At 39.0% G+C, this 12,007-nt stretch overlaps 1 protein-coding gene across 1 annotated transcript in view; it reads left to right on the top strand.

Annotated features, from left to right (window-relative positions):
- GIPC2 (GIPC PDZ domain containing family member 2) overlaps positions 1-9,361 on the top strand; it is a 48,523-nt gene extending 39,162 nt beyond the window's left edge. The window contains exon 6 of the mRNA XM_050961900.1: positions 7,639-9,361. Within this exon, the coding sequence (XP_050817857.1) occupies positions 7,639-7,790 (152 nt within the window). The 3' untranslated portion in view covers positions 7,791-9,361. The remainder of the gene's footprint in view (positions 1-7,638) is intronic.
- The last annotated feature ends 2,646 nt before the right edge of the window (positions 9,362-12,007 follow it).

The following is a 12,007-nucleotide window of genomic DNA, read 5'->3' as shown; positions in this document are numbered from 1 at the left end:
TCTATTCCTCCCTCTTTTATGCAATGTGTATATGTAGTTGTGTGCATTATTGGATAGTGTGCATTGTTGCTCTGGTTTACATCCTTCAGTGGTCAAACATAAGTGTCAAGGGCCAGTGGTAAAAACCAGGCAGCAAAACCAGAGTTTTATCTTTGTTATGCTGTTACACAGCTCCAAGCACCTAAGATTCCTTAGCTGTGGAAAGATTATCAGTTGTCACAAATCTCTTCAATCAATATGTAATTTCGTTTTCATAGACTGACTATAAATGTGATAAGTTGCCCATGGAAATGAAATATGACGAAAGGATTCATTCAACTAGGAATTTCACTCATTACTTATCCCAGATTAGCCGAAAATACAAATCACCACAAGTATGATAGTTATTCAACAGACAAATGATTAAAAGCTTTATCATTGACCCCTGCTTGCATTCTGTTCTGTTCTCCAGGGGCTTTTGATGTCAGATAATATAGCTATTCAATCTCCATTAAACTGACATCTTCCATAGTGTGATTGTGTTTAGAATGCAATGCTCCTAATTTTAATTCAGAGGTTTAAAAAGGAAATGATAAAGTAGCATCCATTATAAAAAATAATGGAGTAAAATAAGATCAAGCCATAATATTTGTCCAGTGAAGGATCTTGTACAGCGTAAAGTTTCAAGAATGACTAAGTACACAGAAATATCTAAATAGGTACAATGCTTTAAGCTCAGTGTCAATGCAATTTGGCCGGTAGTGTTAGGGCAACATTTTCAAAGACACAAAGGGCCATTAGACTCCCACTGGCAATTGTGCATGTAACTCATTTGTGCCTTTGAAAATGTGTCCCGTATACCATTTTACTAGAGTTCCACTCGGGTCTGGGCAGAATGTGTCCCAGAATTTGGAAACACATTGCCCTTCACAATTGAGCCAGTGAAGACCTCCACAAATGATTCTAACACTGGTGTGTGGTGCTGGTAAGTGAACAGAAACTGCTCTTTGATTGGTGGGACAAGAGAGACTTCTCCCTGAATGATGACAGTGAAGGCCACTTACAGGATCGCTCCTCTATAGCTGAGGTCTGGGACACATGGGGCTATCTGGGACTCTTTCTTCTATCCTGGTGATGGTTGGATCATGGAAGACTGCTCCTGCTACCAAAGAGGACAGAAGAGGATGGGAAGCCTATGTCAATAGAACCCAATTCTGGAAGAGCTCTTCTGCTACTGATGGAAAGTTCATGACAAAAAAGACTTCCTTTCCAACTTGGGATCTTTTCTCCAGTGCTTATGGGAAATCACCCCGTCCTTCAGAGTCACTTATCTATTAGTATGTCTCAGGATGCTGTACTTGGTCCCTTCTTCTGCTCCTTTAGTACCCTCACCAGCACTTCAGGCAACCTCATCTGTCCTCTCTGCCTCTGTTCAGATTATTCCTAAATCTACTTTTCAACCCATTACCTCCATCCCTCTCTCCAGTCTCATATCTCTAAACATCTCTGACATGTCTGTTGGGTTGTCTCACCACTATCTCAACTCTGCCCAGAACTTCCATCCAGATCTTCTTATCCTTCCACCATGTCTCTTCTTCATCGCAATTTACAGTTCTACTCTTCTTACTTTCTCCGAGGGTGGCAACCCTGTGGTCCTAGAATCATAGAAATGTTGGGCTGGAAGGAACCTCAGGAAGTCATCTAGTCCATCTCAGCCATCTCAGAATCAAGTACAACCTAGGCTGTTCTTGATAAGTATTTTTCTAACCTGTTCTTAAAAACCTCCAATGGGATTTCACAACTTCCCTAGGTAACCTGTATCAGCGCTTAGCTATCCTTATTGATAGAAAGTTTTTCCTATATCTAACCTAAACCTTCCTTGCTGCAAACTAAACTGATTACTTCTTGTCCTACCTTCAGTGGACATGGAGAACAATTGATCTTTATAACAACCTTTTACATATTTGAAGACTGTTATCATGTTTCCCCTCAGCCTTCTCTTCTCTAGACTGAACTTCCCCATTTCTTTCAACATGTCCTCACAGGACAAGTTTTCTAAATCTCATATAATTTGTGTTGCTGTCCTCTGGACTCTCTACAGTTTGGTCATATCTTTTTTAATATGTGGGGCCCAAAACTGGACACAGTACTCCAGCTGAAGCTTCAGTGGTGCCGAGCAGAGTGTAACAATTACCTCCTGTGTGTTACATATGCCATTCCTGTTAATACATTGCAGGGTGACATTTGCCTTCTTTACAATGATATCACACTGTTAACTCATTCCGTTTGTGATCCCCTATAACCCAAGATTTTTTTCTGCAGTATTATTGCCTTGCTAATTATTCCCCATTTTGTATTCGTGCATATGATTTTTTCCCCTCGTAAGTGTAGTACTTTGTGTCTCTATCTCCTTCTCACATAATAGTGTCTCAGTAACTTCTTATACGGAAAATCTCTACCCTCTTCAGTATCCCTGCTGCTAAAACCCTTCTCTGTATCTGGTCATCTCTGTCCTTGAGTTTTGTATCTTTCTTTGCAGCCACCCTGATTCTCACCTGCTCTCCCACCAATCTATCCAACATGACTGCAAAAGCCCTTTTCCTTTCCAACTGCTCTGAGTAGCATCACTCTCCTTTATTGACTTCACTTGCTTTCTGTCTATCCCCTCATTAAACTGCCTTTTCCCAGGAATCTTGGTTGTCCTCTTGTGTTCTTGTGTTTTTTGTCTTGTATATTCTATGCTGTAAGTTATTTGGAGTAGAGGATGTCTTTTCTGAGTACTGCAAACCCAGTGTATGTTTAGGATGCAATATGACTGTTAGTTAATTATGAGGAAGAATAACAGGCATTTTGTGGGAAAAAAAAGAGCAAGTGTGTCTAAAAACAGAATCTATATGGTTTCTGTTCCTCTCTTTGGTAGGTTGTGGCCCAGTTAAAATTGGCACCTGATTAAAATGGAACAATAAAGAAATGGGTTTCTAGGGATTCTTTTAAATATTTTTGATGGTGGTTTTAGACATGTAGACAAAATCAAGGGATTCTAACCACCTGCAAAAGGCAGGAATGCACTTGAAATGTATTGTCTGGAATGTCTCATTGATATTAGAAAAGGGAATTATTTCTCTCCCCTTTTTTTTTTTTATTAAAGACTCAGGCCAGAACCACATAATGCTTGGATATTTTTGATGTGGGCAAATCAACTTGCATTATTCCCTGCTAAAAACTAATTGATTCTATTCAGACTCTTTAAGTACTTTTATTAAGCTGGACTTAGGCTGGTTTACAGGGTAGGATTTAGGTGGCAATAAAGCCTCCAAACAGTTAAGTGTGCAGGAAGTGATAGCCTGGTGCTATCTAGGAGTGAAAGTGCATAAAAGGTTGAATGAGGATGACAGGCAGATCGGAAGACTCATAGCACATCAGAAGTATTATATGGTGTCAAAAGTGAAACTCAAAGGAAACTTCACCTCAGATGTTAAGTGTGAATGGGACTATATCAGAAAATAGGAAAAAGTGGGTAAAACATCAGAGTAGCTATGTGTCTGTATATTCTAGCAGAGGTCACTAGAGTTGACTTTTCAATAGACTTCCATTCTAACAGCCTGTTTTCAATCACTTATTATAACTTATTGAAACTCATGGTTTGGGCTGATATTTCCCAGGCTTGGCTTTTGCCTCAAGGTGAATTGTTTAGCAAAGTTTGAGGAAAAATGTCTCAGCCTTTTGAGTCTGAGCAGAATGGGGATAAGCACACTTTCCCCCATAGAATAAAATCCCAACCTTGTACTGTGCAGCTATTATAAGAAGCAGTTGGGGGTAAAAAGAGGAAACTGACACTGTCTGTGAACCAATAAGATTTACTTAAATAATTGACATGGAAATAGCTCTCCCTGACAAGTGCCTTTTTAATGTTTTGACAAACATTGGCTTGATTTGCTGTTGCAATTATCCATGGAAAATTGCACTCTGTAAACATCAGTACATACTTCATGGAGTTTTCTCACTAGGCCATAAATGACCTATCTCAAGGAAACTACATACTGTGAGTGCACACATGGCTAAATTAGTCTCACAGTGAAAATGTAATGAAAGTACTCAGTGTTTCGGGAGCCCTTGTTTTATTTACTGCTAAGGTGTGCAGGGAATGAGGCAGGACTCAGCCTCACACATGCAAGAACCTTAATGGGACTTGAGAAAATCAAGAATGATTTGGTCCCACATCTTGCACTACCATTTAATATAACATAGTAAGGTAATTCAGCTCTACTGACACTAGAGGTCAGCCCCAAGCTATTGTGAAAGTAACACACCTACTACTAAAGTTATGATCATTCCTCTCAGAAATTTCAGATTTCATAATATCAGATGTATCTGAGCAGAAGAAGTTGCTTTAATGAGAATAGTACATGTAATGTACCACGGGGGGCACTGAAATTATCATTACTATTGAGGAAGCACTTTTATTACAACCTCCTGTTCTGAAAAATCTCACTGACTGGGCTGACATTTCTCGTGGGTGTTTCAGCTCTTTGGTCATTTTTTAAAAAAAGTTTAGTTAAACCTCTAATTAGATAGTTTTAAGATGCTATTTCTGCTATTTGAATGACTCATTTGTTTTAATTGTACTTAGCAGCAGTGTTTTGGTTTGTTCCCTCTTCCCCATGGAACCATGCAGTTTAAACAGGGTTAATAACCCCTGGAAATCAGGGGGGAATCTCAACTAGCGCTGTGAAAATCTCAGCAATTTCAGTTCGCCAGGACTTATGCAAGGTTCCGTGACTTTGATTTCCAGATTCTGTGTTTGAGTTTCATGTTTGAATGCACATTCAAACTCAAAGTAAAATTCAGTCAAAACTACTGATTCAGTGATTTTGAAGTTTACTCGTAACTTGTCACATCTTCACATAAGTCAGCTCTGGTTTGCTAAAAGTTGGTAAACATCAGTGAATTTGGGAGGAGTTTCATGTTAAGAAAACTTGAAACCAGGAGAAGCCCACATGGTTTTGATCAAACAGATTTACAGGCTCCAGTCCTGACTCAGAGGTAGAGAGTCTCTGCTAGTGGTTTTATGCTTCTGTTACCTTGGTCAGGCACTGTTGCATAAGTTGTTTTACATCCCTCTAAGTGGAAAGTTTATAGGAATTTTCAGATCCTTCCAAATGTGACAATAGCATTTTCTCTGTGGTGCTTGGGAAAACAGTGACTTGAGTATTGGATGAATCACAAAGTTTCAGTTAATATCAGCTGGCAATTTAAGAAAAAGACATGAGCCAGTAAAAGCAGAAGTGTTTTGAATTGATTTGATTCTAGGCTGTAATATTCTCCATTGTTGTGAATATGCCCTGAGGCTGTGGTATCTACACAAATATCTCAGTGAGCAAGCTGCATTCAAAGGCCAAGTCCTTGATTGTGCTGAGACCGCTTTGCATAGCTTTGCAAGCACCCAGCATCCCTAAAATTATCTCAGCCATCCACTGAAGGATTTTCCCTGACTAAGGGGTCCTTGGCTGCATAGAGCTGCTCTTGTGGCTCCTGTGCTGACACCCCTTCATCATCCTTGCAGTTGGTGCAGGCAGCATGGCCAAGGCATCCCTGGGCCTTGCCAATCTCCAACTGCTGTAACAGGTCCCTGAGGATATTGGTAGTGGGCATAAAGTTAGAGCAGCCTTCTCTAACTGATTTTGGGTTCTAGACCAGTGCCCAGATGGTCCAGGATTGGGAGGGTACAAAGGACACCTTTGTGTCCCTCCCTCCTGAACTCTAGTGATTACTCCTTGGCAGAAGCCGAGGACTGGGTCCAAAATAATTACCATAAATGTATCCATTTCCAATCTGAAATCTGTAACTCAATCACAATTTCTCATGCTCTGCTGTTTTGTGGAAGTAAATGCTGGCCCACATACACATACAGGGTTAATGCTGCTCTACTAGCAGAGCATCAGCAGTCTGCTCTGTGCCCTAGCAAGCTTGTGTACTAGATGTGCTAGTTGTCTTAGATTACAATACAGTGCCTTTAAAGGGATGCATCATTCTATCCTTCTTCCAAGGCTTTACAAATACACTAGAGCCTAATGCACATTTTTCTATAGTTTTGTTCTCATATCTGCCTTAATAGCACTATAGTTGTTTCAGTACAGCAGATCTTCCTTACTGATCTTGCCACAGCATAATTCCAAAGGCTGTTTGTCTTCCTTTACTCTAAAATGATGTTAGAGACCTGCTTTTCAAAATGTCTAATGACAAATCAGATTTTTTTCCCCTTACTGGATCTTCATTTGCACCTGAAATCTTTCCATGTTTAATATCTTTTTACTATTCCATTTTGTAAATTGATTAAGTTTATCCTATACATTCTTGAGGGTTTTTTTCCAAGTACTTTGTAGCTATTTTGAAAGTCTTTATTCTGCTTTGTATGGCAGAAGCCCTCTGGTATCTGATCTTCTCTTTGGCTTGCAATTTTCTTATAATCAATTTTTGTGTATTCATCTTTCAAATGAGAATATGATAATGCAGAGAGTTCTCTGTAGAGCTAAAAGCACTTTACAAACAAGGTAAGTATCATTATCCCCATTTTATGTGAGGGGAAACTGAGGCACAGAGCAGCGACATGACTTATCCAAGGTCACCCAGAAGGCTGTTGGCCCAGTAGGGAAAGAACTTAGGTTTCTTGAGCCCCAGTCTAAGACCCTATCTACTGGGCCACACTACATCTCTGTCTCCTTCTGTATCCATTGCTTGGCCAACCTGGAGTGCTCTGCTCTCTGTTTTCTGCCTTTTACATAGTAGAGAGATTTACTTTTTCCTGTCCAGGGTTTGAATTTTTTCAGCCTAGAAAAGATACAGTGTTTTCAGTGTTTTTTTTTCCTTGTCATATTTGCAATGTCTTTTCAAATGCAGGGCAAGCTGAGTATGCTCGTGATTGGGGTCTGATTCACCCTGACTTCTGCGAGTGTTTGGAAACTAGTCTGTCTTCAGTTGCATGCCTGTTGTGTACAGGTTGTATGCTGCTCTCTAGGCTCAGGTCCTGTGAATTCTCCACTTCCACAGATTATCCAGTGTCCAACTTTTTAAGCTCTGGCTTGCTAAAACTGTTTTATGAAGCCTAGTTGATTAAACATGTTGCATATTTGCACTTTGATTTCACAATTAAAATAACTGAATTTATGATAAGTAGTTGGTGTCACAATCTGGCATAAAAATTCTGACGTCCTGGAATAGATGTGTTATGAAGTGTTGTGCCACATTTTATCTGGTTCTTTAGTTCCAGACCTGGATTTACTTTCACAAGACGCTACAGTTAGTAGTAAGGGTACTAAGTCTGTGCTGAGCAAGGAGAAATGAACCAGAACTAAGCTGAACAAGATCAGGAGAAATTTGTCCCTAGGAATCCAGCCATGCTCTCCCACATAGCAGAGCACTAGTGATTAAGAGGGAGATTTAGAAGCATGAATCCTGTTGACTCTCTTTTGGGACTTGTCTCCTAAATCTTGTTAGATGCATTTTAAAATCTCCCCTAAGCAGACTTTTCTCAGTGTTTAAAATATATTCTTTTGAAATGTTACAATAAGCATGTCATTTAACTGTAATTTTCTTTATAATCTTTATATATATCTGTGTTTATGGCCTGGTCATTTTTGTTTTTGTTTGTTTGTTTTTAAGCTGCAACAATGGTAGAAGCAGGAAGAGACAAGAACAATCCAGATGAATTTGCTGTTGCACTTGATGAAGCTCTTGGAGACTTCGCATTTCCAGATGAGTTTGTTTTTGATGTATGGGGAGCCATAGGTGATGCTAAACAAGGACGATTGTAATGAGAAATGTACCATTTATTAATCGCTGTTTGAAGAGAAAATTGCTTTTAAATAATTATAGGATCAGAATTTCAATGTATTAATATGAATGAGGGGCTGGGTGCTGTATATATCTGAAATATTCCTTTTGCAAAATAGTATTTTCAGGGTACGTGTTTTGAAAAATCTAGTATAGCATCCAGGTGTGCTGAAAACTACACCTTTAAAAACAAATATTTAATCTACTTTTATGAATTAATATGTGGAACAGTTCCACGGTATCTGTTTAGTATTCCATTGATTCAGTATCTTTTTCTCTCCCATGTGCAGTATATGAAAAGTATTTTGCAGCTCTCTGAAGTGATATTAGACATATATAATAAAGAACTAGGGGTATTTTGTCTTTTTTAAAGAAAAGCTTTATAAAACTCGATAATATGAAAAAGTACTCAGATGTGCTATAACTCAATAATCCTCTGTTCCCTCCTGTACACTTTGCTATACATCTAACCCCTTCTTACTGTTGTGTATGAAGGAGTGCTCTTCCTTACAGAAAGTAGGGAAGAGGCTAGTCTTTGTATAGGTTCAAAAAAAGCTTCCCCTCAACAACCTCCTAGGCTTCATTTGAGATCTGAGACCCTTTGGATGGAAATGATTTATTTTAATTTGGTGTGTAATATAAGATGCCTAAGTACTACTGTGGTGGGTCTATTAGAAATGCATAGGACAGATTGTATATCAGTCTTTGTCTGCCATACTGCTGCATCAAAGTCTTCTGGATCACAAAAGAACACACAAAAGCCTGCCGCACCTACTTACTCGCACACATACGTAATGGCAGGGGTTTGGCATTGAATGCTATGGCATATGACAACTCATGTGCTTGAGTGCTTTGCTGAATCAAGATCTTAGTTTCTACTGTTGTTTGTGTGGCTTTTTCATGAAACATGGGAGAGAGAGAAAAATTTAAAAGCAAGAAAATGTGATTTGTAAAACCATAAAAAAGTGGCAGCATGGATATAAAGGCCAGGCTTAGAACCTCAAATTACTTTTAACTCATTTCTTTTAAATTGATTAGATTTCAAGTTGTCAGTGTCCTTTTAGAAAATCATGTTGTACATGAACACGTTTCCTTATCTCTTTTATGTATCAGTAATAAAACCGATGATTAATCAGGGGGAAAGAACTTTAAAAAAAAAACCAATTTATCTAGATTTACTCCCGTGTTTACTGTTTGTGTTCAATCCATTTCACTTTTGTTTATAATCAGTTTCATATTCAGGTTTTCAGTGTTGCAATGTTTGGATTTTAAACAAGGCAGAAGGATACTTTCTACTGTTTTTTCATTAGGTTTTGTTTTGTTTTCTTTTTGTTTTAAATTGTGGAAATATATTGATCTTGGAATTTATAAAAGCTTGTTTTACATAATTTAAACATGAGCCAAATGATGGGTGACAAGATCCCTTTACAACAAAACCGAAGAAAAAAGTGGGACCTTATCTGTGCAAGTACTGTAGCTTTTCAATGTTCTTTGATATGTGAACAAGCATATAAAATAAATACTATTCCAAAAATAAAGTTTTCTAAATTTCTGTCTAGTTGTTGTTTTTCCCCTGTGAACAGTCAGCAGAAAAAGTTTTTCATTATCTTCCTGTGGCTGATTGAAATGGATGTAACAAGTGCTCACACATTTCATGCTAATTAAATATTTCTAAAAATATGACACTTACAAAATGGCACAGCCTGTACTAGAACCTGAAAGGTGCTGTTTTGGGAACTGACTCATAGCTCTTGGTTGCTAAAGAGGTTGCTGAAGTAATGAAAATGGTATATTTTGTGTCCACGGAAATGGACACAGCTGCTTAACTAAGAAGACACACTTATTGGCTACACTTCTTCATCCTGCATTTTATAAAAATGGTATCTTGTGTTCAGTATCTCAATAACGTATATGATAAAGGTAGCATAGATATCCGCCTTAGTAGTTTGTTTCCATTTTCATCTATACATCAATGTGACATCAAATGAAAATTGAGATACCTTATTATCTTGCAAAAACATCTAAAAAAGGGGGGCAGGTAATTATTTTTCATGACTCTGTAATGATGGAGTTAGTAAAATAATGTGCCCTGAGCAATGAGATACACTTGCTGTGCTGTACTAAATGATGAGAGGATTTCTTTAATTTCCTTTGAGAATAAGTGCATGAGTGCAATAAGTCTCAGTTCTTTTCAGAGGATGGACAATATAAGAATCTTCAAAGTTCATTTATAAATATCCTTTTAATTTAATACAGATACTGACTTGAGCAGAACTCTGGGCATCTACTCAGGGGTTTAGGGGCCTGAAGTGTCTCTGCATGCATGTGTGTCGAGGTGGCATTTGCTGGTGATCTGCAGACAGCTGCCAGGTTACGTGTTGCAGGCTCCTCCTCCTCGCTTTCCAGCTTTTTATTGCACTAAAAATGGTGTAAAATGCATATTTCATATAAACAATTGTTTGATTTGCTATGATTGAATGTTAAATGGAACGTGAGTTGTCCATAATATCTCTCCTTTAAGATGTGGTTCACATTATGGAAACAAAGTTAGAACCCCTGATTTAACTGAGCGAGTCTAAGGGTAATTCAAAAAATGAAAAGCTAGAATTGCTCAAGATAGTTAAGCCCTAGGCAGACTGCGAAGAGCTACAAAAGGATCTCTCAAAACTGGGTGACTGGGCAACAAAATGGCAGATGAAATTCAATGTTGATAAATGCAAAGTAATACACATCAGAAAACATAATCCAAATTATACATACAAAATGATGGAGTCTAGATTAGCTGTTACCACTCAAGAAGGAGATTTTTGGAGTCTTTGTGGATAGTTCTCTAAAAACATCCACACAGTGTGCAGCGGCAGTCAAAAAAGTGAACAGAATGTTGGGGATCATTAAGGAAGGGATAGATAATAAGACTGAAAATATCATGTTGCCTCTATATAAATCCATGGCAAGCCCACATCTTGAATACTGCGTGCAGATGTAGTCGCTCCATCTAAAAAAAGATATATTGGAATTGGAAAAGGTTCAGAAAAGGGCAACAAAAATGATTAGGGATATGGAATGGCTGCCACATGAGGAGAGATTAATAAGACTGAGACTTTTCAGTTTAGGAAAGATATGACTAAGGCAGGATATGATATAAGTCTATAAAATCATGACTGGTGTGGAGAAAGTAAATAAGGAAGTGTTATTTACCCCTCATAACACAAGAACTAGGGGTCACCAAATGAAATTAATAGGCAGCAGGTTTAAAACAAACATAAGGAAGTATTTTTTTCACACAGTGCACAGTCAGTCTGTGAAACTCCTTGCCAGATGATGTTGTGAAGGCCAAATCTATAACAGAGTTCAAAAAAGAACTCAAGTTCCTGGAGGATAGGTCCATCAATGGATATTAGCCAGGATGGATAGGGATCATGTCCCTGACCTCTGTTCGCCAGAAGCTGGGAATGAGTAACAAGGGGTGGATCACTTGCAGGGCTGGCTCCAGCGTTTTTGCCGCCCCAATCGGCAGGAAAAAAGAAAAGAAGCGATTGGTGGCACTTCAGCGGCAGCTCTACCGCCGCCACTTCATTCTTCGTCGGCAGCTCTACCGCCGCTGCTTCATTCTTCGGAGGCAATTCGGTGGCAGGTCCTTCCCTCTGAGAGGGACCGAGGGACCCACCGCCGAACTGCCGCCGAAGACCCAGACGTGCTGCCCCTTTGCATTGGCTGCCCCAAGCACCTGCCTGCTGCACTGGTGCCTGGAGCCGGCCCTGATCACTTGATGATTACCTGTTCTGTTCATTCCCTCTGGGGAACCTGGCATTGGGCACTGTTGGAAGACAGGATACTGGGCTAGATGGACCTTTGGTCTGACCCAGTCTGCCTGTTCTTATGTTCTGTTACAGGTGTAATTCTGACAGAAGAATTCTGAAGCAACATTTTAACTGCTATTGGGTTCCAACCTGCTCCCACTGAAGTTGATGGACTGACCTTACAGTGTGCAAAACGCAGCAGACAAGGAATATCTTACACTTTTAAGGGAATGACTATTGTGATTTATGGCTGGACTTACTGCGGTACCTTTAGTACTCCAGATGTCATTTCAAAGACAGAGTTGGTGATTTTATAGGATTCATTATAGTGTAATTATGCAGGAGTTTGAGGATTTATAATTAGAGTCGTGGACAAAATCTTGAGAGAGTAGGCTATG

The sequence above is a fragment of the Gopherus flavomarginatus genome, chromosome 7 (assembly GCF_025201925.1).
Source record: "Gopherus flavomarginatus isolate rGopFla2 chromosome 7, rGopFla2.mat.asm, whole genome shotgun sequence".
Classification (NCBI taxonomy): domain Eukaryota; kingdom Metazoa; phylum Chordata; order Testudines; family Testudinidae; genus Gopherus; species Gopherus flavomarginatus.
Note: the sequence above shows the minus strand (reverse complement) of the source record. Positions and strands in the feature narration are given on the sequence as shown.